The sequence below is a fragment of the Neophocaena asiaeorientalis genome, unplaced genomic scaffold (assembly GCF_003031525.2).
Source record: "Neophocaena asiaeorientalis asiaeorientalis breed wild unplaced genomic scaffold, Neophocaena_asiaeorientalis_V1.1 scaffold933, whole genome shotgun sequence".
Taxonomy (NCBI): Eukaryota; Metazoa; Chordata; class Mammalia; order Artiodactyla; family Phocoenidae; genus Neophocaena; species Neophocaena asiaeorientalis.
The window spans coordinates 139,395-166,351 of NW_020173211.1; the positions used below are offsets into that span (position 1 = coordinate 139,395).

Sequence of the window (26,957 nt, forward strand, 5' to 3'; positions counted from 1 at the left end):
GAAGCCTCCAGCTCTGTTTTTCTTTCTCAAGAATTTGTGTTTCCATACAAATTTTAGGTGTTTTTTTTTTTTTTTTGGTTCCAGATCTGCAAAGATGCCATTGGTAATTTGAGGGATTGCATTGAATCTGTAGATTGCCATGGGTAGTATAGTTATTTTGACAATATTAATTCTTCCAATCCAAGAACATCGTATATATTTTCATCTGTTTTGTGTCATCTTTGATGTTTCATCAATGTCTTATAGTTTTTGGGGTACGGGTCTTTTGCCTCCTTAGGTTTATTCCTAGACATTTTATTCTTGTTGATGTGATGGTAAATGGGATTGCTTCCTCAATTTCTGATCTTTCATTGTTAGCATAAAGAAATGCAACAGAATTCTGTGTATTAATTTTGTGTCCTGCAACTTTACCAAATTCATCGATGAGCTCTAGTAGTTTTCTGGTGGCATCTTTAGGATTTTCTATGTATAGTATAATGGCATCTGCAAACAGTGATAGTTTTTCTTCTTTTCCCATTTGGATTCCTTTTATTTCTTTTTCTTCTCTGATTGCCATGGCTAGGACTTCCAAAACTATGTTGAATAAAAGTGGCAAGAGTGGACATTCTTGTCTTGTGCATGATCTTAGAGGAAATACTTTTAGCTTTTCACACATTAGCTGTGGGATTGTCATATGTGGCCTTTATTATGTTGAGATATGTTCCCTCTATGCCCACTTTCTGGAGAGTTTTTATAATTGGGTGTTGAATTTTATCAAAAGCTTTTTCTGCATTTATTGAGATGATCATATGGTTTTTACTTTTCAGTTGGTTAATGTGGAGTATCACACTGATTAATTTGCAGATATTGAAAAATCCTTGCATCCCTGGGATAAATCCCACTTGATCATGGTGTAGATCCTTTTAATGTGTTGTTGGACTCAGATTGCTAGTATTTTGTTGAGGATTTTTGCGTCTATGTTCATCAGTGATATTGGCCTGTAATTTTCTTTTTTTGTGGTATCTTTGGTTTTGGTATCAGGGTGATGGTGGCCTCATAGAATGAGTTTGGGAGTGTTCCTACTGCTGCAATTTTTTAAAATAGTTTCAGAAGGATAGGTGTTGACTCTTCTTTAACTGTTTGATAGAATTCACCTGTGAAGCCATCTGGTCTTGGATTTTGTTTATTGGGAGGTTTTTGTTTGTTTTTAAATTTCAAATATTTATTTTTGGCTGTGTTGGGTCTTCATTGCTGCATGCAGGCTTTCTCTAGTTGTGGCGAGCGGGGGCTACTCTTCATTGTGGTGCTCGGGATTCTCATTGCGGTGGCTTCTCTTGTTGCAGAGCATGGGCTCTAGGCACGCAGGCTTCAGTAGTTGTGGCTCATGGGCTCTAGAGCACAGGCTCAGTAGTTGTGGCACAGGGGCTTAGTTGCTCCGCGGCATGTGGGATATTCCCAGACCAGGGATCGAACCTGTGTCCTCTGCATTGGCAGGCAAATTCTTATCCACTGCGCCACCAGGGGAGCCCTTTTGGGAGTTTTTAAATCACAGTTTCAATTTCAGCACTTGTGATTGGTCTGTTCATATTTTCTATTTCTTCCTGGTTCGGTTTTGGGAGATTGTACCTTTCTATGAATTTGTCCATTTCTTCTGGGTTATCTATTTTATTGGCATATAGTTGCTTGTAATAGTCTCTTATGATCCTTTGTATTCCTGTGGAGTCTGTTGTAACTTCTCCTTTTTCATTTCTAGTTTTGATTTGAGCCTTCACCCCTTTTTTCTTGATAACTCTGGCTAAAGGTTTATCAATTTTGTTTATATTTTCAAAGAACCAGCTTTAAGTTTCATTGATCTTTTGTATTCTTTGTCTCTATTTCATTTATTTCTGCTCTGATCTTTATGATTTCTTTCCTTCTGCTAACTTTGGGTTTTGTTTGTTCTTTTCTCTATTTGCTTTAGGTGTAAGGTTAGGTTGTTTATTTGGGAGTTTTCTCGTTTCCTGAGGTAAGATTGTATTGCTATAAACTTCTTAGAAGTGCTTTTACTGCATCCTATAGGTTTTAGATCATCGTGTTTTTGTTTTCACTTGTATCTAGGTATTTTTTGATTTCGTCTTTGATTTCTTCAGTGATCCAGTGGTTGTTTAGTAGCATATTGTTTAGCCTCCACGTGTTTGTGGGGTTTTTACCGTTTTTTTTCTTGTAGTTGATTTGTAATCTCATAATGTTGTGAAATTCAATAAATTTCAATTTTTTTTAATTTACTGAGGCTTGCTTTGTGGCCCAGCATGTGGTCAGTCCTGGAAAATGTTCTATGTGCACTTGAGAAGAATGTGTATTCTGCTACTTTCAGATGGAATGCTCTATAAATATCAAGTAACTCCATCTGGCCTAATGTGTCATTTAAACCTGTTGTTTCCATATTGATTTTCTGTCTAAATGATGTGTACACTGATGTAAGTGGGGTGTTAAAACCCCCCACTATTATTGTGTTACTGTCAATTTCTCTTTTTATGGTTGTTAACATTTGTGTTATATATTGAGGTGCTCCTATATTGGATGTGTGTGTGTGTGTGTATATATATGTGTGTGTGTGTGTGTGTGTATATATATGTGTGTGTGTGTGTGTGTGTATATATATGTGTGTGTGTGTGTGTGTGTATATATATGTGTGTGTGTGTGTGTGTGTATATATATATATATATATGATATATATCTTCTTGAATTGATTCTTCGATCGTTATGTAGTGTCCTTCTTTGTCTTTTCTAACAGTCTTTATTTTACAGTTTATTTTGTCTCATGTGAGTATTGCTACTCCAGCTTTCTTTTGATTTCCATTTGCATGGAGTACCTTTTTTTATCCTCTTGTGTTCATTCTGTATGTGTCCCTAGATCTGAATTGGGTCTCTTCTAGACAGCATATATACGGATCTTCTTTTTATATCCATTCAGCCAGTCTTTGTCTTTTGGTTGGAGCATTTAATCCATTTACATTTAAGGTAGTTACCAATATGTATGTTCTTATTGCCATTTTGCTAATAGTTTTGGATTTATTTTTGTAGGTATTTTTTTCTTCCTTTCCTTTTTTGTTACCTTCTCGTGTGATTTGAAGACTATCTTTAGTGTTGTGTTTGGATTCTTTTTTCTTTTTTTGAGTATCTGTTGTAGATTTTTAGTTTGTGCTTGCCATGAGGTTTTGCTATAGCAGTCCTTATATATACAATATTGTTTGAAGTTGCTGGTATCTTAATTTCAAATGGATTTCCAGTATCCTTCATTTGTTCTCTCCTCGCAGTTACTGGTTTTGATATCATATTTGTGTGTGGGTGATTTCCTACCTTTACTGTATGTTTTCCTCTACTAGTAAGCTTTCCATTCGTAATTTTCTTGTTTCTAGTTGTGGCCTTTTCTCTTCTGCCTAGTCAAGTTCCTTTAGCATTTTTTTTAACATCTTTATTGGAGTGTAGTTGCTTTACAATATTGTGTTAGTTTTTGCTGTATAACAAAGTGAATCAACTATACATATACATATATCCCCATATCTCCTCCCACCCTCCCTATCCCACCCCTCTAGGTGGACACAAAGCACCGAGCTGATCTCCCTGTGCTATGCGGCCGCTTCCCACTAGCTATCTGTTTTACACTTGGTAGTGTATATATTTCCATGCCACTCTATCACTTCATCCCAGTTTACCCTTATCCTTCCCCATGTCCTCAAGTCCATTCTCTATGTCTGCATCTTTATTCCTGTCCTGCCCCTAGGTTCATTAGAACCTTTTTTTTTTTTTAGATTCCATATATATGTGTTAGCATATGGTATTTGTTTTTCTCTTTCTGACTGACTTCACTCTGTATGACAGTCTCTAGGTCCATCCACCTCAGTACAAATAACTCCATTTCGTTTCTTTTTATGGCTGAGTAATATTCCATTGTATATAGGTGCCACATCTTCTTTATCCATTCATCTGTCCATGGACATTTAGGTTGTTTCCATGTCCTGGCTTTTGTAAATAGTGCTGCAGTGAACATTGTGGTACATGTCTCTTTTTGAATTATGGTATTCTTGGGGTATATGCCCAGTAGTGGGATTGCTGGGCCGTATGGTAGTTCTATTTTTAGTTTTTTAAGGAACCTCCATACTGTTCTCTATTAGTGGCTGTATAAATTTACATTCCCACCAACAGTGTCCTTTAGCATTTGTTGCAAAGGTGGTTTGATGGTGCTGAATTCTCTTAGCTTTTGCTTGTCTGTAAAGCTTTTGATTTCTTCTTCAAATTTGAACGAGATTCTTGCTGAGCAGAGTATTCTTGGTTGTAGGTTTTTCCCTTTCACCACTTTAAATATATTGTGCCACTCCCTTCTGGCCTGCAGAGTTTTTGCTGAAAAATCCGCCGATAACCTTATGGGGATTCCCTTGTATGTTATTTGTTGCTTTTCCCTTGTTGCTTTTAATATTTCCTCTTTGTCTTTAATTTTTGTCAATTTGATTAATGTGTCTTGGTGTTTTCCTCCTTGGGTTTATCCTTTGTGATGCTCTCTGTGCTTCTTGTAATTGGGTGACTGTTTCCTTTCCCATATTGGGGAAGTTTTTGTTTTTTGTTTTATTTATTTATTTATTTTTGGCTGCGCTGGCCCCACCAGCCACGGCAAGCAGGGGCCACTCCCCGCCGCGGTGTGTGGGCCTCTCACTGCGGCGGCCTCTCCTGCCGCGGAGCATGGGCTCTAAGGCACGCAGGCCTCAGTAGTCACGGCATGTGGGCTTCAGCAGTTGTGGCTCTCGGGCCCCAGAGTGCAGGCTCAGCAGCAGCGGCGCATGGGCCCAGTTGCTCCGCGGCACACGGGATCCTCCCAGACCAGGGCCCAAAGCCGCATCCCCCCCACCGGCAGGCAGACTCCCAACTGCTGCACCACCACGGAAGCCCCTAGGGAAGTTTTCAGCTATTATCTCTTCAAATGTTTTCTCAGATCCTTTCTCTCTTTGCCTTCTGGGGACCCCTGTCATGTGAATATTGGTGCGTTTAATGTTGTCCCAGAGGTCTTTTAAACTGTCTTCATACCTTTTTGTTCTTTTTTCTTTATTCTCTTCTGTGGCGATAATTTCCACCATTCTGTCTTCCAGGTCACTTATTCATTTTTCTGCCTTATTTATTCTGCTATTGATTCTTTCAGTTTTTTTTTTTTTTTTTTTTTTTTTTTTTTTTTTTTTTTTTAGCGGTAGACGCGGGCCTCTCACTGTTGTGGCCACTCCCGTTGCGGAGCACGGGCTCCCGACGCGCAGGCTCAGCAGCCATGGCTCACGAGCCCAGACGCTCCGCGGCATGTGGGATCTTCCCGGACCCGGGCTCGAACCCATGTCCCCTGCATCGGCAGGCTGACTCTCAACCACTGCGCCACCAGGGAAGCCCTATTGATTCTTTCTACTTTATTTTTCAATTCAGTTATTGTATTGTTCAACTCTGTTCTTTATCTCTTCTGGTTCTTTGTTAAACATTTCTTGTATCTTCTTGGTTTGTACCTCCATCCTTTTTCCGAGATCTTGGATCATCTTTACTATCATAACTCTGAATTCTTTTTCAGGTAGATTGCCTATCTCCACTTCACCTAGCTGTTCTTCTGAGGTTTTGTCTTGTTCCTTCGTCTGGAACATATTCCTCTGCCATCTCATTTTGTCTTTCTGTGTTCTGCAGCCTGCAGCATTATAATTCTTCTTGCTTCTGGTGTCTGCCCCCTGGTGGGTGAAGCTGGTCTACGAGGCTTGTGCGGTCTTCCTGGTGGGAGGAACTGGAGCCTGCTCTCTGGTTGGCAGAGCTGAGTCTTGTCCCTCTGGTGGGCATGGCCTAGGGGTGTGTTTAGAGGTGCCTGTGGGCTCCAGAAGACTTTAGGCAGCCTGTCTGCTGATGGGTGGGGCTGTGTTCCCACCATGCTGGTTGTTTGCCCTGAGACATCCCAGCACAGGAGCCTACAGGCTGTTGGGTGGGGTCAGGTCTTGGTGTCAAGATGGCTGCCTCCAGGAGAGCTCACGTCAGTGAGTACTCCCCGGTACCTCCTCCACCAGTGTCCTTGTGCCCACAGTGAGTCACAACTGCCCCCTGCTTCCCCTGGAGACCTTCCAAGACCAGCAGGTAGGTCTGGCCCAGGTTTCTGTGAAGTAACTTCTTTCTCCCTGGGTCCCAGTGCGCATGAGACCTTCTCTGTGCTCTTCAGGAGTGGAGTTCCTGCGATGAAACCCTGCTGGTCTTTAAAGCCAAATGCTCTGGGGGGCCTCTCCCAGTGCCTGACCCCCAAACTGGGGAGCCTGACGTGGGGCTCAGAACTTTCATTCCTGTGGGAGAACCTCTGCGATACAGTTATTTTCCAGTTTGTGGGTCACCCACCCAGCAGGTATGGGATTTGATTGTATCGTGAATGCACCCTTCCTACTGTCTCGTTGTTTCTTTGTCTTTGGGTGTAGAATATCTTTTTTGGTAGGTTCCAGTCTTTTTTGTCCATGGATATTCAGCAGTTAATTGTGAGTTTTATGTTTTTGCGAGAGGAGGTGAACTCAAGTCCTACTTAATCTTCTATTAATATTTCTTTAACTTTCAGCGGGCTGCCTCAGAGCCCATGGTGTACTGCCTGCTGGCTGTGCCCTCAGCCCCTGCCCCCACTGCAGAGAGCAGACCTCAAGACTCTTTCAGCTAATTCTTTAAAGCTTCTATAACAAGGTCCCCTGCTTCAAGCTCTCCTTTGATAATACTCAGTAGTGTTAGGAGTTCCAGCTTGCTAAGGTTTTCCAGATTTATCCTGAAAGCCTGATAATTGGCAGTCACGCTTTAGTACTTAAGCATAAATTCTTAAGGCTTTCTTCAGTTAAAATTTGGGAAAACTGACAAATATATTTAGAATGCCATCAGCATGGTAGAAAAGTGTCCAAGCTTTTTCTGGCACTCTGGGCTCCGCTTCCTACCACCTCCACCACCCACTCCATCCAGAGTCCCCCAAGGCCCTGCCCCTCAAACTACAATATATTCTTACAACTTATACCTGATAGTTTGTACATTTTAATCCTCTACCCTTATATTGCTCCTCCCCCCTTCCCTCTACTCACTGGTAACTGCTAGTTTGTTCTCTATATCTGTGAGTCTGCTGCTTTTTTGTTATAGTCACTAGTTTGTTGTATTTTTTAGATTCCACATATAAGTGATATCATACAGTATTTGTCTTTGACTTATTTCACTTAGCATGATGCCCTTCAAGTCCATCCATGTCGCTGCAAATAGCAAAATTTTAATTTTTTTTTATAGCTGAGTATTCCATTTTGCAGATATATTGTATTACAGCTTCTTTATCCATTCACCTGTTGATTGACACTTAGGTTGCTTCCATGTCTTGGCAATTGCAAATAATGTTGCTATGAACATTGGAGTGCCCGTATCTTTTCAAGTTAGTGAGTGTTTTTTTTTTTTTTTTTTTTTTTCCCCTGGATATGTACCCAGGAGTGGAATTTCTGGGTCATATGGTAGCTCTGTTTTTAGTTTTGTTATTTTTTTTTTGAGAAACCTCCATACTGTTTTCCACAATGGCTGCACCAATTTGCTTTCCCATTGACAGTGTAAAAGTGTTCCTTTCTCTCCACAACTTTCCCAACATTTGTTGTTTGTGTTCCTTTTGATGCTTGCCATTCTGATGGGTATTAGGTAATCGCTCATTGTGACTTTGATTTGCATTTCCCTGATGATTAGCGATGCTGAGCAGCTTTTCGTGTGCCTGTTGGCCATCTGCATTTCCAATTTGGAAAAATGTCTGTTCAGGTCTTCTGCCCATTTTTTTAATTGGGTGTTTGGTTTTTTTGTTGTTGAACTGTATGAGGTGTTTGTATATTTTGGAAATTGTGCCCTTGTTGGCTGCATCATTTGAAAATATTTTCTCCCAGTCCGTAGATTATCTTTTCTTTTTGTTTATCATTTCCTTTGATGTGCAAAAACATGTAAGTTTGATTAGGACCCATTTATTTATTTTTGCTTTTATTTCTTTTGCCTTGGAGACTGACCTAAGAAAACATTGCTACAGTTTATGTCAGAAAATGTTTTGCCTATGTTCTCTTCTAGGAGTTCTATGGTGTCACATCTTATATTTAAGTCTTTAAGCCATTTTGAGTTATTTGCTTTTATTTCTTTTGCCTTGGAGACTGACCTAAGAAAACAGTGGTATGATTTTATGTCAGAGAATGTTTTGCCTATGTTGTATTCTCGTAGTTTTATGGTGGCATGTTTTATATATTTTTTTTTTTTTTTTTTTTTTTTGGCGGTACGCGGGCCTCTCACTGCTGTGGCCTCTCCCGCTGCAGAGCACAGGCTCTGGACGCGCAGGCTCAGCGGCCACGGCTCACGGGCCCAGCCGCTCCGCGGCATGTGGGATCCTCCCGGACCGGGGCACGAACCCGTGTCCCCCGCATCGGCAGGCGGACTCTCAACCACTGTGCCACCAGGGAAGCCCGGCATGTTTTATATTTAAGACTTTAAGCCAGTTTCAGCTTATTATTGTATATGGTGTTAGTGAGTGTTTTAACTTCATTGATTTACATGCAGCTGTCCAGCTTTCCCAAAACCACTTGCCGAAGAGGCTGTCTTTTCTCCATTGTATATTTTTGCCTCCTTTGTCAAAGGTTAAGTGACTGTAGGTGTGTGGGTTTATTTCTGGACTCTGTATTCTGTTCCATTGACCCATCTGTCTGTTTTTGTGCCCATACCACACTGTTTTGATTACTGTAGCTTTGTAGTAGTGTCTGAAGTCTTGGAGGGTTATGCCTCCAGCTTTGTTCTTTTTCCTTGGGATTGTTTTGACAATTCTGGTTCTTTTGTGGTTCCAGGTAAATTTTAGAGTTATTTTTTCTAGTTCTGTGAAAAATGTCATGGATAATTTGATAGGGATCTCATTAAATTTGTAGATATGGCCATTTTAACAGTATTGATTCTTCTAACCCAAGAGCATAGGATATTTTTCCATTTTTCATCTTCAGTTTGCTTTATCAATATTTTATAGTTCTCAGTGTATAAGTCTTTCATCTCCTTGATCAGGTTTATTCCTAAATATTTTATTTATTTAAAAAAATGATTCAGATACATATATTTTTTTCATATACTTTTTTTCACTACACATTATTACAAGACACTGAATATAGTTACCTGAGCTATACAGTAGGTCCTTGCTGTTTATCTCGTTTATACATAGTAGTGTGTATAGATTAATCCCAAACTCCCAACTTATCTCCCCACCCCCCTCCCCATATCCGCTCTGGCAGCCTCAAGTTTGTTTGCATGTCTGTGATTCTATTTCTGTTCTGTACATAAGTCCATTGATAGCATTTTTTTGGATGCTACATATAAGTGATATCATAAGTTTGTCTTTCTCTGACTTATTTCACTTAATGTGATAATCTCTAGGTCCATCCATGTTGTTGCAGATGGCATTACTTCATTCTTTTTTATGGCTAAGTAATATTCCATTGTATGTATGTACCACATCTCCTTCTTCCATTCATCTGTTGATGGATACTTAGGTTGCTTCTATGTCTTGGCTATTATAAATGGTGCTGTTATGACCATTGGGGTGCATGTATCTTTTCAAATGAGAGCTTTCTCCGGGTATATGCCCAGGAGTGGGATTGTAGTATCATAAGATAACTTTATGTTTTTAAGGAACGTCCATACAGCTCTCTGTAATGGCTATACCAATTTACATTCCTCCCACAGTGTAGGAGGGCTCCCTTTTCTCCACACCCTCTCTAGCATTTATTATTTGTAGATTTTTTAATAATGGCCATTCTGACTGGTGTGAGGTGGTACCTCATCGTAGTTTTGATTTGCATTTCTCTAATAATTAGGAGTGTTGAGCATCTTTTCATGTGCCTGTTGGCTATTTGGATGTCTTCTTTGGAAAAATGTCTATGTAGGCCTTCTGCCCATTTTTTGATTGGGTTGTTTATTCTTTTGATATTAAGCTGTATGAGCTGTTTGTATATTTTGGAAATTAATCCCTTGTTGGTTGCATCATCTGCAAATATTTTCTCCTATTCTGTGGGTTGTCTTTTCGTTTTGTTTATGGTTTCCTTTGCTGTGCAAAAGCTTTTGAGTTTAATTAGGTCCCATCTGTTTATTTTCGTCTTTATTTTCATTACTCTAAGAGATGGATCCAAAAAAATATTGCTGCAATTTATTTTAAAGAGTGTTCTGCCCATGTTTTCCTGTAAGAGGCCTTACACTTAGGTCTTTAATACATTTTGAGTTTATTTTTGTATGTTTTGTTAGAGAATGTTCTAATTCTTTTACATGTAGCTGTCCAATTTTCCCAGCACTCCTTATTGAAGAGACTGTCTTTTGTCCATCGTATATTCTTTCCTCCTTTGTCATAAATTAATTGATCATAAGTGCGTAGGTTTATTTCTCGGCTTTCTATCCTGTTCCATGGATCTATATGTTTGTTTTTGTACTAGTACCATACCGTTTTGATTACCGTAGCTTTGTAGTATAGTCTGAAGTCAGGAAGTGTGATTCCTCCAGCTCTGTTCTTCTTTCTCAATTGTTTTGGTTATTTGGGGTCTTTTGTGTTTCCATACAAATTTACAAAATTTTTGTTCTAGTTCTGTGAAAAATGCCATTGGTAATTTGAGGGATTGTATTGAATCTGTAGATTGTCTTGGGTAATATAGTTGTTTTGACAATATTGATTTTTCCAATCCAAGAAGAACTTGGTATATCTTTCCATGTGTTTGTATCATCTTCAATTTCTTTCATCAACATCTCATAGTTTTCAAAAACAGTTCCTTTGCCTCCTTAGGTAGGTTTATTAGTAGGTATTTTTTTTCTTTTTGATGCAGTGGTAAATGGGATTGTTTTTTTAATTTCTCTTTCTGATATTTCATTATCGGTGTATAGAAATGCAACAGATTTCTATATATTAATTTTGTATCCAGCAACTTCACCATATTCATGGATGAGCTCTAGCAGTTTTCTCGCAGCGTCTTCAGGATTTTCTATGTGTAGTATTATGTCATCTGCAAACAGTGACAACTTTACTTCTTCTTTTCCAGTTTGAATTTCTTTTATTTCTTTTTTCTCTCTGATTGTCATGGCTAGGACGTCCAAAACTATGTTGGATAAAAGTGGCGAGAATGGACATCCTTGTCTTGTTTCTGATCTTAGAGGAAATGCTTTCAGCTTTTCACTATTATGATGTTAGCTATTGGTTTGCCATATATGGCCTTTATTATGTTGAGGCATGTCCCCTCTGTGTTCACCTTCTGGAGAGGTGTTTTTTTTTTCTTATCATAAATGGGTGTTGAATTTTGTTAAAAGCTTTTTCTGCATCTGTTGAGATGATCTTTTGGTTTTTACTCTTCAATTTATTCATGTTGTATATCACATTGATCTGCAGGTATTGAAAAATCCTTGTGTCCGTGGGATAAATCCCAGTTGATCATGGTGTATGATCGTCTTAATGTATTGTTGAATTCGGTTTGCTAGTATTTTGTTGAGGGTTTTCCTATCTATGTTCATCAGTGATACTCACCTATCATTTTCCTTTTTAGTGATTTTTTTTTTGTCTGCTTTTGGTATCAGGGTGTTGATGGCCTCATTTAATGAATTTGAAACTGTTACTTCCTCTGCAGTTTTTTGGAACAATTTCAGAATAATAGGTGTTAACTCTTCTCTAAATGTTTGGTAGTATTCATCTGTGAAGCCATCTGGTCCTGGACTTTAGTTTATTAAGTGTTTCTTTTCTTTTGGAAGAGTTTGAGAGGGATTGGTATAAGTTCTTAGTATGTTTGATAGAATTCCCCAGTGAAGCCACCAGTCCTGGACTTCTGTTTGCTGGGAGGTTTATGGGTTTTGTTTGGTTGGGTTTTTTTCTATATAGTTTCTATTTCACTTTTAGTGATCATTCTGTTCAGAGTATTTATTTCTTCTTGATTCAGTTTTTGGTGGGCTGTATGTTTCTAGAAACTTGTCCACTTCTTCTAGGTTGTCCAGTTTGTTGGCATATAATTGTTCATAGTATTGTCTTATGGCCTTTTCGTATTTCTGTGGTGTTGGTTATTTCTCCTTTCATTTCTTAATTTGTTTATTTGTGTCCTCTCTCTTTTCTTCTTGGGGAGCCTGGCCAGAAGTTTGTGGATTTTGTTTACCCTTTCAAAACAGCAGCTCTTGGTTTTATTGACTATCTCTATTGTTTTTTTAACCTCTGAATTTATTTCCTCTCTTATCTTTATTATTTCCTTCCTTTCGCCAACTTTAGGTTTTGTTTGTCCTTTTTTCTTTTAGGTGGTAGGTTAGGTGATTTGAGATTTTTCTTGCTTTTTGAGGACGACCTCTATTGCTGTGAGCTTCTCTCTCAGGACTGCTTTTGCTGCATCCCATAGATTTTGTATGGTTGTGTTTTCATTGTCATTTTTATCAAGGTATTTTTAAATTTCCTCTTAGATTTCATCGTTGACCCATTGGGTTTTTAGTAGCATGTTATTTAATCTCTATATAATCGTGGGGTTTTTTCTTTTTCTTTTCTCTTCTCATTACTCTTTCTGTGGTTGATTTCTAATTTCATACCATAGTGGTCAGAAAAGATGCTTGAAATAATTTTTTTCTTTACAAATATTAAAAATGTGATTTTTAATGTAAGTACAAAATTTTATTTCTTTATACAACTGTAATGGGATTTGGATCAAACTGCTAGAATTTATTTAAAAGACAAAATAAAACAATGATATAAAAACTGCAAGAAGGTTTGAATCCAAAGGTTTTCCTCTAACAGTACCAAATACCACAAGGAACAGATTATACAAATGTGTACAAATTTTAAATACAAATACAATAGGGTTGGATTTTAAAGGAAAACAAACAAACAAAAATCAGGTCCTCATCAGGACTTTATTAATGTGTACAAATGACAATGGTAGGATTGACTTCTTTCTGTACTAATGCATGTCTCTGAGGCCCTTCCTTGATACTCTATGTCAAACAGGAAACTGACATGGGTACAGAGGAGGCGTGGGACAGGTGCTAACACACAAACTCAAACCAGGATTTCTGCTCTTCGTGATTTTGGTTCCCAAACATTCCTGTTTCCTTCTGTTTCCCCAGTTAAATCTCAAAACTGCTCTGAGGTGAGAATGGCATTCAGCAGCCAGAATACCTTTAAGAAAAACAGCCCTGTGACCACACTGGTGGGAAGAAAGGAAGGAATTAAATAGGATACAGGATGGCGGCACTTTCCTGAAAGATCTACTTTGATACTGAGGTGCTCCATCCAGGCCAAGGGAAGAAAGCAGTCACCTCAGAGTCTGGTTTTCACGTGGACTCTCAAACCAAATTTAAAAACAACCCTGAAGCCCTCAACTGTTTTCTTTGGAACTGGGAAGCAAAAATCTGGTTCTTTGGAAATAAGGGCAGGTGGGAATGGTAACGTTCCTTTTTATTTAGTTTCTTGACACTGTTCAGTTGTAAAGAACTAGAATCCCACTATGATTCCTTTCCGAGGCACAGTACCTGAACGTGTAGATGATTTGGAGTTTGCAGAGGAGACCAGAGGAAGGAGGGGAGGAAGAAATGACAAATCTGTATCTTCCACATGCTGTTGCTGTTGGAGGCTCTTGTTTTTAAATTATACATACAGAAATTTACAGGATAAATTAAAATCTAAGAGAGTTTAAAGAGTTAAATACACATAATTAAAACACATCCACACATGCACATAAACAAACCTACATGAGAATAGAGTACTTTTTTTGCAATTTGCTTAAGTGTGGAATGCAGAACACTGTGTATCTGCCCAACAGGGGAGCCAATGAGATGAACACAGGAATCAGGCTGGGCAAAGCTCACCTTCCACACCCACCAAGCAACTAAGCAGCAGAACTGTGAGCTAAGCTGACGCTGCCAATGGAAGATAACAGCTCTTAGCTCTGCAGACCAAATGCTGTGGGTCAGCTCACAATATAGTCCATTCAGCTGGTGGCATTAATGGCCTTACCCTCTCCAGGGCTCACAAATCTTGGCTCCGACTGAGGCTGCCAATGGTACCAATGATTACAGTAAGTTTTGAGACATGGACACTGGTAGAGCAGGAATTGGGATGAAGCCCCCTACTAAGTTCACTGAAACCATCGCAACAACTTTCAGATGGGAACGATGTTATCACCTCCCACCTAGGTCACTTCAGGTTGAAAAGCTTTATACTTTCAGTTAACGTCTTCCCATAATCTTTCCCATTGCATTTCAGACTGTAAGACAGGCAAGGCAAATGGTCATTGATGGGTCTGGAGGTACAATTGAGTTTGGAAAAAAAAATCACATTTTGGCTGACCTTAAAGCGATGCACTTGACATCCAGAACAAGCCCCCAGCCCCCAAGTTACATTGGTTTTTAAGGCAGATTTATCCACCACAGGAGAAGAAGTAATCCCAAGCCCATATTCATACCAAGGTTTCCTCTTGGCTAAACCTTTGCCATTTCATAAAATTATTAAAAGCAAAGTAGTTACAGTCCTATGTATATATTATACATTATATATATATATATATATATATATATACACATTATGCATATATATAAAAATTTAAAACCTACACCCAGAGGCCAGTGAAGGGATCTGCAACAGTCACATATACACAAGCCAGCAACAGGCAAGATAAGGTTTCTGTCCCAGGAGTCTTTGCTGTCACGGTCCAGGCATGATGTAAGCGATGTGGTCCAGCGTGTTTGACAAGACCTGTTTGGGACAGCCATTCAACTCGGGTAGTTGTGTGGTCACACACGCTAAGGGGCCAAGCACACAGATGATGGAATCCAGAAGCACTGACAAATTGCCAGACACAGCCACCATGCCCTTGGTTTCCTGCAGGTGATGTCCAGTGAGGCTCAGGGACTCTCCCACCAGCTGGAGATGAGCGGCCACGTCGACAGGCTCTGTCTCGGGGGCTTTGTCTGGCGAGGCGGGTAATAATAACACGTTGGTGGGTGGGGATTTCTTTGGGGCGACAGTACTCCTGCAGAGGAAGCTTTCACTTTCATGGAACCTTCTGAGCTGGATGCTTTTCTTTTCACAGTTGTAGCTTCTGCTTTGTTCTGTTTGTGTTGCAGATGCTGAGGTTTTTGCTTCCAAATCAGTTTGTCCTTTTCTGGCAGTTGCTTCCACACCTCAGCCAGTTTTTTGGGGTTTTTTGGGGTTTTTTTTTTTTGCGGTACGCGGGCCTCTCACTGTTGTGGCCTCTCCCGTTGCGGAGCACAGGCTCCGGACGCGCAGGCTCACCGGCCATGGCTCACGGGCCCAGCCGCTCCACAGCATGTGGGATCTTCCCGGACTGGGGCACGAACCCATGTCCCCTGCATCGGCAGGCGGACTGTCAACCACTGCGCCACCAGGGAAGCCCCTCAGCCAGTTTTTTACTCAGTTTCCCAAAATCTATGCCTAGATGGTCAGACAAAGGTTACACGATACCCCTTAAAGAACACCTGGTAGGCCGACATGTTCTTTTTTGGCTTTTCTTCTCTCTCTCTTTGTCCTCTCTTTTTTTTCTCACTGTGCCTATCCGTGTGGAGGCCAGGAAACGGTGGGGGAGGGGCGGCTGCTCCAGTGTACGGGATGATGGGCGGAGGGCTGGGCGGCGCTGGGACCTCTCCCGCTGGTGCAGCAGGAAGTCCCGACCTTCTCTTGGACTTGGGAGTGTCGCTTCTCTTTATGCTTCTCCTTGTCCTTCTTTTTTTTTTTTTTTTTTCCCCGGTATGCGGGCCCCTCTCACTGTTGTGGCCTCTCCCGTTGCGGAGTACAGGCTCCAGACGTGCAGGCTCAGCAGCCCTGGCTCACGGGTCCAGCCGCTCCACGGCATGTGGGATCTTCCCGGACCGGGACACGAACCCGTGTCCCCTGCATTGACAGGTGGACTCTCAACCACTGCGCCACCAGGGAAGCCCTCCTTGTCCTTCTTTTTGCTCTTCTTTGACTTCTTTTTCTTCTTGATTTCCCAGTAAGAATCATCAATCACTAACACCCCAGCCTCCAGCTCCCCGCCAGAGGAGGAGCCTGATTCTACTAGAATAGGCTCAAGCCCTGAAAGATCAAGGTTAGCACTGTGGGATTCTGGGAACTGGGAGGCATCAGACCCATAGCCTTCAGGGCCAGGAGATGAACGTGAATCTGAGAATGACTTGTGATTCTTCCAGGCTGTTTTCAGAAAGCTCCGTAACTCGTGTCCTAGGAGTAAAGCACCTTGCTCATCTCAAGCTGACGTCTTAGAGGATTTTTTCACAATTGCTTGTTGAGAGGGGTACTGAAAAGACTCCTCATCAACTGAGCTGCTTCCCTTCTCCTTTGGTGAGAGAATAAGTTTCATCTTTAACCCATCAGGCTCCCAAAGGGTCTGTGTCTCAGTGTTCACATAGAGCAGTTTCATTTTTTTGGATTTGTGGGAACCACCATCCTCCAGGGACAGCTCCCCACTGCTTCTGCTGACTTTCTTCCTGTGGTGTTCCTTTTTACTCTCTGAATGGCTCGAAGAACTGGAGGACTTTTCTCCTGTCTTTTGGTGGGGCTTGGTGCCTTTTGCCAGAGGGGAAGTGATCCCTTTCAACAGGTCCATAGTTGTGTCAGCAGATTGCAGGCTGGACTTTTTCTTCAGTGACAATTCCAAAGACAAAATATCTGGTGTATCACAAATGAAGACTGTTCTTCTATGCTGAATCTTCCAAAATACCAGCCCTCCACCTCTCTCCTCCTTCACCCTGGTTTATCGGCACTCAGAACAAGAATCACTGTCCTCCATAGTAGTAATCATCAGAGGAGTGCTTCCTCTTCTTGTGCTTGTCCATCCCCAAGAAGTAAAGTTCACTGTCCTTTAACCTCTTCTTGGAAGAATTCCTTACCTGAGCAGTGATTTCTTCCTCTTCCCTTAAAAAATCTTTGTAAGAACGTTTCTTTTCTTCTTGGCTTTGGCCAGCAGCTAGCCCTGTGTCCTCAAAGCTGTGATCACCATCAAAGCAATCTTCACGAGGCTCGCCCAGATCCTGCCTCAGTGCGCTGACTGCTGCCATCTTGGAGAAGGAGCGAAAAGCGCAAGCGGCCAGGGAGCCCCAGTTGAGCCCAGAGCGCAGACCTTGAAATAATTTCTATCCTCTTAAATTTGTTGAGGCTTGTTTTGTGTCCTTGTATGTGGTGTATCCTAAGGAATGTTTCATGTGTATTCTGAAATACACATGCTTGAAAAGAATGTGTATTCTGAGGTTTTTTTGCATATAATGTCCTGAAAATATCAATTAAGTCTACCTGTTTTATTGTATCATTTAGTATCTCTGTTGCCTTGTTGATTTACTATTTGGAAGATCTGCCCATTGACGTCAGTGGGGTGTTAAAGTTTCCTACTGTTATTGTATTCCCAGCAATTTCTCTCTTTGTTAGTATTTGTTTTATGTATTTAGGTGATCATATTGGTTGCATATATATTGAGTGTAATATCCTCTTCTTGTATTGATGCTTTTATCATTATATACTGTTCTTCTTTATCTTTCTTTGTGGCCTTTGTCTTAAAGTCTATTTTGTCTGATATGAGTATTCCTACCCTGTTCTTGTCATTTCCATTTGCATGAATATCTTTTTCTATCCCCTCTTTTTTTTTTTTGGCTGTGTCAGGTCTTTGTTGCTGCATGCAGGCTTTCTCTAGTTGTGGCAGGTAGGGGCTACTCTTTGTTGTGGTGCGTGGGCTTCTCATTACAGTGGCTCCTCTTGTTGCAGAGCATGGGCTCTAGGCACGCGGGCTTCAGTAGTTGTGGTGCACAGGTTTAGTTGCTCCATTACATGCGGGATCTTCCCGGACCAGGGATTGAACCCATGTCCCCTGCATTGACAGGCGGATTCTTTTTTTTTTTTTTTTTTGACAGGCGGATTCTTAACCACTGCCTCACCAGGGAAGTCCCTATCCCCTCACTTTCAATCTATGTGTGTCCTTTGCTCTAATGTGGGCAGTATATTGGAGGTTCTTGTTGTTTTTAATCCAATCTGCCACTCTGTCGTTTGATTTGAGCATTTAGTTCATGGACATTTAAGGTAAATATTGATAGATAGGGATTTATTCCAATTTTAAACCTTGTTTTCTAGTTGACTTTGTATTTCTTCTGTTTCTTTCTACTTTTTTGGTTGATGGGTTTTTAAAAATTATGCATGAGTTCTTTTTGGTTTTTGTGAATCTGTTGTGTTTTTGATTTGTGGTTTCCCTGGTTTTCAAGTACATTAACCCATTACTATATACCTGCTTTAGACTCAGTCATATAAGTTCAAACACATTCATAAAAAAAGAAATCTATGTTTTCTTACTCCCCTTCCCCACATTTTATGATTTTGATGGCCTCTTTTACATCTTCATGTTTATCTGTTTATAGTTATAATTGCTTTCACAAAAAACATTTCTTATTTAAATGATTTACTTTCCAATTGTGATTCTCTTTCCTTTAGATTCTTGCTTTTTTTCTATTTAGAGAAGACCTTTCAATATTTCTTTTAGCATAGGTTTAGTATTGCTGTATTCTTTTAGTTTTTGCTTGTCTGGGAAATTGTTTATCTCTCCTTCTATTTTAAACAGTAATCCCACTGGGTAGAGTATCCTAGGTTGTATGTTTTTCCCTTTCAAGACTTTGAATATATCTTGCCATTCCCTTCTGGCCTGCAGCATTTCTGTAGAAAAATCAGCTGATAGCCTTACAGGAGTTCCCTTGTAATCAACTTTTTTTCTCTTTCTACCTCTAGAATTCTCTCTTTATCTTTAACTTTTGCTGTTTTAATTATAATATGTCTCGGTGTAGGTCTGTTTGGGTTCATCTTGTTTGGGACCATCTGTGCTTCCTGTACCTGGATATCTATTTCCTTCTTTAGGTTTGGGAAGTTTTCAGCCATAATTTCTTCAAATACATTTTTGATCACCTTTTCTCTTTCTTCTCTTTCTGGGATCCCTATTATGCATAGATTGCCATGCTTTAAGTTATCCCATAGGTCTCATATATTGTTTTCATGTGTCTTTCTGTCTTTTGTTCTGATTGGGTGATTTTCATTATTCTGTCTTCCAGATCACTTATTTGTTTTTTGCATTATTCAGTTTGCTATTTATTGCCTTTAGTTCAGCTTTCTTCTTGGCAAATGAGTTTTCTAATTTTAATTGGCTCCTCTTTATAGATTCTATGTCATTTTTACAGTAATCTGCATTTCTGTTGGTATCCTTTCTTAATTCCTTCAGTATTTTTATTACCTCCTTTTTGAACTCAGGGTCTAGTAGACTGGCAAGGGCTATTTCATTGTTTGTTCTTTCAGGGGAAGTCTCTTGATCTTTTAGTTGCGAGTGGTTTCTCTGTTTCTTCATTTTATTTATATTTCTCTGACTATGAGTTTAGGAAAAACAGTTATCTACTGTGGTCTTGAAAGGCTGTTTTTATGTGGGAGCATCCCTATGTTGCCTGCGTGAGTCTAATATTTTTGGTGCAAGGGCTGTTTTTAGTATGGATGCCTGCTGCTGCTTTTTCTCAGTGTGTGCTGGCTGTTATCCCCTTGAGAGGGGGTGTGATTGTTGTGGCAGTAACCAGAGCCTGCACTGGATCATGAACAGGACCTCATGTTTGCTCTGTGGTTGTCACAGCCCTGTCAGGGGCAGGGTCTGCTCCCCAGTTGTTGGAGTAGAAGCCCCCATATTCGATTCTAAGCTACAGTGTGAGGTAGGTGGGACTGGATTGCTCCTGCTGGGATAGGAGCCGCTGAGTATTCCTCCTCAGGAGTTGTCCACCAGGAAATGCACTCTGTGGTGTCACCTGTGTAAGCTCGCAAAGTACAGTGTTGTTGGCACTGCCCTCAGCCTTGGGAATGCAGGCAATTGGCCAGGATGTCCCTCAGGTGCTGTGCTCACAAAGCCGCCAGCACAGAGCCACTGAAGTCCAGCACGGGGATCCGCCCATGGGAGCTATGGAATCAGCCCAGACCCCAGCCCCACCTCCACATGCAGGTGCCCACAAAGCCCACCAGTGCTAACACCAGACCTGCTCCAGTGCCAGTAATATGCTCCAGTGTCCCACAGGCACTACACCTTCAGAGCCCCAGCAGCATAAATCCACACAGCTGCTGGGACACAGCTGCTTTCAGCCCCGCTTCTGAAATCTCCAGCACTAGGGATCTGCTCAGATTTTAGTCTTATCTCTATGTGTGGGCACTTGCGCACTCCCAGAGCTCCTAGAAGCAGAGCTGCACCTGCTGTGAGCACACTGAGAATGAGGCTGCTATGGCGGGGCCCCACCCCCTCACTGTGTGTGTGTGTGTGTGTGTGTGTGTGTGTGTGTGTGTGTGTGTGTGTGTGTGTATTAACAATGGGGCTTTTATGGCAGATCTGGGCTGCACCCTACACACACCCTGTTGTGGCCCAGACCACACTTCAGTCCCTTTGGGCAGTCTCTGCACAGCCAACCCCAGTCCTCTCCCCCAGTTTGTTCGCTGCAGCCCGTGTTTCAGCACCCAGCCCCTGTGCCATGGGTTGTTTGTTTTTTTGATGTTGAGTGATAGGAGCTGTTTATACATGTTGGATATTAACCGCTTATCGGTCATATCATTTGCAAATATTTTCTCACATTTGGTAGGTTGTCTTTTCGTTTCATCAATGGTTTCCTTTGCTGTGCAAAAGCCTTTAAGTTTAATTAGGTCCCATTTGTTTGTTTTTGCTTTTATTTCCTTTGTTTTAGGAGAAAGATTCAAAAAAATGTTGCTACAATTTATGTCAAAGAGTGTTCTGCCTGTTTTCCTTTAGGAGTTTTATGGTATCTGGTATTACATTTAGTTCTTTAATCCATTTTGAGTTTAGTTTTGTATATGGTGTTAGAGAATGTTCTAATTTCATTCTTTTACATGCAGCTGTCCGGTTTTCCCAGCACACTTACTGAAGGAACTGTCTTTTCTCCATTGTATATTCTTACCTCCTTTGTCATAGATTAATTGACCATAAGTGGGTGGGTTTATTTCTGGGCTCTCCATTCTGTTCCATTTCTGTTCCATCCACAGAAAATTACTATGTGTAATTACACATAGTAATTTTCTGTGAATTGATAGTTTATGTAATTTGCCTATAAGTTTTTTAGAGGCTGTTTGTCATTTTCTTATTGATTTGTGAATCCTTTTTGTAAATTAGATATATTAACCCTATACTACAAATTTTTTTCAATCTCTTATTGGCTTGTGGAGTCTTTCATGAAATAGAAGTTATTTTAAATAAGCATTATCTTTTAAACTTCCAAAACAGATTTGAATTCTCCTTATTTAAGTAACACAGAATGTGTGTAGTATCAGTTTTTGTTTTACCCTATCATGTTTTATTAATTTAGAACTTTTGAGAGTAAGAAAACAATGGGATTTTCTACTTTCTATTCTGATTTGTGTGTGTGTGTGTGTGTGTGTGTGTGTGTGTGTGTGTGTGTGTTGGTGGGGACTGTGGCAAGAGAATTTCCAGGAAAGTTTATCCCATTCTCTACATTTGCTTTATCGCTCCTCACATCTTTATCCAAGTTTTTATTGAGGGTATACTACACACTTAAAACTTAGATAAATATATGAATTTATTAATTTAAAAATATCAAATCCTGGAAAATAATTTTATCTACCTAAAATTTTTTTCTTTTGAATTTACCTCCTTTCTGTGATTGGTTGTGTGATATCTATATGTTTATATATAATTCAGAGCTAGAACTTTGCTCCCACCTAACTCTGTATCCTTTACTGCAGTGAGTGATGGATTGGAACTGAGACCGAAATATAAAGGAGTTTTGCATTGCTTGACCACCATTTGGAAACTTGATGGACTACGGGGACTTTACCAAGGAGTAACCCCAAATGTGTGGGGTGCAGGCTTATCCTGGGGACTCTACTTTTTCTTGTGAGTAGGTCTGGGAGATTTTACAGTAGTAAATAAAAAGGAATTTATGTTTTTAATGATTTTTTAAAAAATCAGTTGGTGAAGCAAGGTGAGTCATTTAATCAGTTTCTCTGCATTGGAAGGGCTAGAAAGAGCAGAATGGCATATTAGTCTCATTCTCTGTAAGCTATTATCAGAGGCATTTAGTCTGGAAAAAAGTTACTAATAAGAAGGTAAAAGGATGAGATGGAGAAACACTCTTCCAGAGGCCATTTCTGTGAGATGGATTCAGGAAGGTGGCTTCCCAAAATACATTGATTCATAATGAAGTTGGAAAAGCAGAAGAGGACAGATCTTGGAGTCCTCATAAGAACATGTATCACAGGATAGCCCTATGGGAACAGAAAGCCAAAGCCAGTGCATGACTGAAAGAGTCTGAGGCATGTTCTTTCTTACCTCCTATTTGACCTGCTCCTTCATCTTTGTAGTTCATTCATTTCCTCACTCCTTCACTGTCAGGTATCATTACCGTTTGTAAACACTGATATTGGATGCTTACTGAAGAAGCCACAGAAAGCACCTGTGGCAGCCATATTCAAGTTGTTGAGTGTACAAGGGCATGGACACAAAGTATTATCACACCACAGTGGAGGAGTGCGTGCTGCTCTGAGCTTGCCCCTGATATCTGAAACTGAATCCATGAATGGGGAGGCTTTTGTTTTAATACAGGGCATTTTTAGGAAAACATCAATACCTGGTATATTTGCCTTCTTCTCTTTTGTGTCTTACATTTTACTTGATCTCTCATAATCTTATGGCAGTATACAAACCAACCTTAAAATATTTCCTAAGTGAAATCAAAATATAAATCAGCCTTAATATTGTTTAAATATTTTTCCTATTTTCAGTTGTAAGACATTCGTAGATGGGTGAAACCGTATGTATAAAATTTATTATGTTAATAATTTCAGAGCTGTGTGGGTTCTTTAAAGAGAGTTTCTAAGGGCAAGCCATGTAAGGTTTATGTGTTGAAATTATCATAAAACAGTATACTTGTTTTATGATAGAATGGATTGGTCAAGTTTGGAAAGATTTATTTAGTTGAAGTCTTCTTCCTGGAGGAAAGTGGAAATTGGAGTTTGACAAAAAAGGTGATTTAACTCCCTTACTCAGAAGCATTTATGGCTGTTTTCTGCCAAGTAAAGCGTAAATGTCAGTGTGTCACTCAAGTGTAGCTCAGTTTGCCCTGTCTTCCCATCCACCCCTATAACTTTGGCTCATGCTTGTGTTTCCCTATTGAAACTGCACCTGTCTCTCCATACCTGGCTCCGTGTTGCCTCCTACACAAAGCCTTCTCTGATCTCAGTAATAGTTCCTGAATCTCTCATGGTACTGTTTGTGTTATCTTTTGTTATGATTTCTTGTGAGCCACTGTGGTCCTTGTTAATCTGTTAGGTGGGATCCGTGGAGTGTTTTAGGTATCAGAATTGCCAACCACAGTATCTGAACGTAATGGTTAGCTGCCCTTTTTTTGTCTGCCCAATTGCTGCACCAGTACACCCCCCCTTCCAGTTTTCCTGTTTGCTGTTTTTATTAATGGTTGAACATGTGATGAAAATATTTTACATATGTATTGCCAGCCTACATATCTGGGGGGAGAGATAGTATAGTCTTACAGTAAACCATTTCCAGTAAATCCATTATTTGAAAAAGGTGAAAAAGGTATTGTTTTGTAGTTGGATTACGTATTGACTTCTACTTTTGAGGTATTTTTAAGTTACCCACACTTTAAACTAGAATTTACTGCTTTATGTCACCCATTCAAATATTTATACAACTGTTCATGTTTAATTCTTTTAGTTACAGTGCCATCAAATCATATAAGACAGAAGGAAGAACAGAAAGGTTAGAGGCAACAGAATATCTCATCTCAGCTGCTGAAGCTGGTAAGGTAGTGTGTGAAATATAAAACATCAACTTCCAACTTGATTTTCACTTTTGTTCTTTATTTGCTTTTTCCCTATGAACACCTGAGTTTAAATATGCTCATCTAACTATACTAATCAGTTATCACATGAAATTTCTTAGAAGGCAAGTATTCTGATGGATTCTCTGGATAGGTTTCAAGAATTTTACTTGTCTCAAAGGGTATAATATTTAGAAAGGTTATGACTCTCTAATGATTTAAGATGATTTGGTATAGTGTTTCTTCCATTAAAATATGATTTCAGTTTTCAAATTAAACAATTTAATAGTCTTGTTTAATTGCCTTATGTATGTGTAATATTCAGAAGGAAAAACAAAGTAGGACTCATAAGTCTTTTAACTCCTACTTTGATACCTTGTTACCTTGGTGGTTTTTTTTTTTTTTTCTTTTTGGCCGTGCTGCATGGCTTGTGGGATCTTAGTTTCCCAACCAGGGATTGAACCCAGGTCCTCGGCAGAGAAAGTGCTGAATCCACTGGACTGTCAGGGAATTCCCCACCTTGGTTTCTTAATGTTTACTGATTGTTTTTTAAGGCAAGAATTATCTTGCTCATTTTGAATACCTAGCTGCTAGCAGAGACCTGACTCACAATAGGACTCCATAAATACTTGTTGAATAAAGGACTACTTAGGAAACTTGGCAAATGCGAAACTTAACCATTTGAATTTTTTTAACAAAATCATCACTCTCTGTAAAGAATGTAAATATTTCTTTTGATATTACATAGTTATTTAACTTTTGAGGTGTTGTGGCTACTTTGAGTGGGTTTGAGGAAGAGGGTGATATTACATAGTTATTTAATTTTTGAGGTGTTGTGGCTACTTTGAGTGGGTTTGAGGAAGAGGGTGATAAAGTTGGGGTGGGTATACGTGTGCACATGCACAGATGATTGAGGTGCTGGATTGCTGGTCCTTTTCCCCTAATCTTCAGCCCCTCTGGGTTGTACTGTGTCCTCCTCCTAAGTATATGTATCTCCTTATCAGCATCTGCTTCCCAGGACCTCGGTCTGTTCTCCACACTAGGCCACTTTGTTTAGGAGCCAGGACATCTTTGCTACCCTCACACCTCAAAGGGAAAGTGTTTCACATTTTCATCACCTTTTAAATTTATTTCTCACTAACCACATGGGGAACTTTTTAAGACCACCAAAAACTATGTCTACCCATTAACCCTAGGTCTGTGCCTCAGGGACCACACCTTGCTGTTGCAGGTACAGCCCCATTCTTTATATAAATGGACTGTTCTTAATTCAGCTTGTCAGAAGTGAGAAAGTACCTGTATGCTGAGTAATATTATTTAAATCTGATTTCAGGAGCCATGACCCTCTGCATTACCAACCCATTATGGGTAACAAAAACTCGCCTTATGTTACAGTACGATGGTGTTGTTAATGCCTCACAGCGGCAATATAAAGGAATGTTTGATACACTTTTGAAAATATATAAGTATGAAGGTGTGCGTGGATTGTATAAGGTAATGAATTATTATCAATATATTTTAATAGCTGACAATTGTAATTTCCCTTGGCTCTATTGTCTGAGTTCGGAATGACCTGTACTCAGTCCTGAAAAGAAACCAGACTTAGGCAAGGAACAATTTAATGACAACCGAAATCTGTATTGAAATTGTACTTTAAACTGTTTATCCTTATTACCATAAGAAGTATCATCGTGACACTGGTGGGTGTGAGAAGGACTGTCTAAAATAAAACTTTGTTGAGTAACCATTTCTCTAAGTCACACATTGAGGTCACTCATTCCTTATTCCCCTCCCCGGAAGCTGTGGTCCCTTGGAAACTCGCTTAGTTTAGCTTTTTTTTTTTCCTTCACTTGTTCCTTTCTAGGGGTTTATTCCTGGGCTGTTTGGAACATCACATGGTGCCCTTCAGTTTATGGCATATGAATTGTTGAAATTGAAATACAACCAACATACCAATAGATTACCAGAAGCACAGTTGGTAAGGTGATACTTGAAAAAACACTGGTGTTTATTTTTATGGGCATTTAATAGATGGAAATTTTGTCACGTTTACTTTGGTAGTATTGCTATGATGATAAGTACTGATTCTGCCACTAATTTAATTTATAGTTAAATATTTTACAGGATAATGGCACACAACTGTAAAAAATAGAACCCCATTGAACGACCTTGTTTCAAGAGGGGAAACAGTATTTTTCACTTGTGGATCCACTTCAGTGTTGGTTTCCCTATGTAAATTTTACTTCTATATTTTTAAAGAAACCCTACCTAAAGAAAAACAAATGTTTTCTGTTGTCATTTTAGAGCACAGTAGAATATATATCAGTTGCAGCATTATCCAAAATATTTGCTGTGGCAGCAACATACCCATACCAAGTTGTAAGAGCTCGTCTGCAGGATCAACACATGTTTTACAATGGTGTATTGGATGTAATCACAAAGACATGGAGGTAAGTGTATGTGGTATATCAAAATGGCTCTTAGGAGGTACCTTGTAAATCTTAAACTGTCCAGTTGACCTCATTAGTTTTATAGCAAAGACCAGTGTCTGTGGTGAAAACATGGCTGATGGACCCTTCCTCCCCATATCCCATTTACTCCATAGAAAACCATGAGCCTCAACCTCTTCATCTATAAAATTTGAATATCTAGGTTGACAGAGTTGTTTATAAAAATCAAATGAGATGTATGAAAGTACCTTGACAAATTAATTAAAATTTAGGTATTATAGAATATTTGAACGGCATTGAACATAGGAAGTCATAAAAAACCTAGTTTAATAGAATTAAGAAGGCCCCAAGGGGGGGCAGAGTCAAGATGGCAGACTAGGAGGACGCGGAGTTCGTGACTCCTCACAACTAGGACACCTACCAGGCACTGGTGGGGGACCACAGACACCTAAGGGGATGAGAGGAGCCCCCCCCCCCGAGCAACCAGACCCCAGGGAATATTAATCAGGGTGAGGTCTCCCGGAGGTCCTGATCTCGGCACCAAGACCCAGCTGTACCCAACTGCCTGCAAACTCCAGTACTAGACACCTCAGGCCAAACAACCAGTAAGGCAGGAACACAGCCCCACCCATCAAAAAGGACGAGACAACAAAAAAATGTTACGAA

The 26,957-nt window shown here is 40.0% G+C and overlaps 1 protein-coding gene and 1 pseudogene across 2 annotated transcripts in view; one reads left to right on the forward strand and one right to left on the reverse strand.

Annotated features, from left to right (window-relative positions):
- SLC25A32 (solute carrier family 25 member 32) overlaps nt 1–26,957 on the forward strand; it is a 50,100-nt gene that overhangs the window by 14,748 nt on the left and 8,395 nt on the right. Inside the window, exons 2-6 of one of the 2 annotated variants that reach the window (XM_024745019.1) lie at nt 21,746–21,896; nt 23,736–23,821; nt 25,175–25,335; nt 25,706–25,819; nt 26,146–26,291. In XM_024745019.1, coding sequence (XP_024600787.1) covers nt 21,746–21,896; nt 23,736–23,821; nt 25,175–25,335; nt 25,706–25,819; nt 26,146–26,291 — 658 coding nt within the window. The remainder of the gene's footprint in view (nt 1–21,745; nt 21,897–23,735; nt 23,822–25,174; nt 25,336–25,705; nt 25,820–26,145; nt 26,292–26,957) is intronic. The other variant, XM_024745020.1, reaches the window with a different exon arrangement.
- On the reverse strand, nt 14,672–16,833 carry LOC112399708 (HMG domain-containing protein 4-like; annotated as a pseudogene).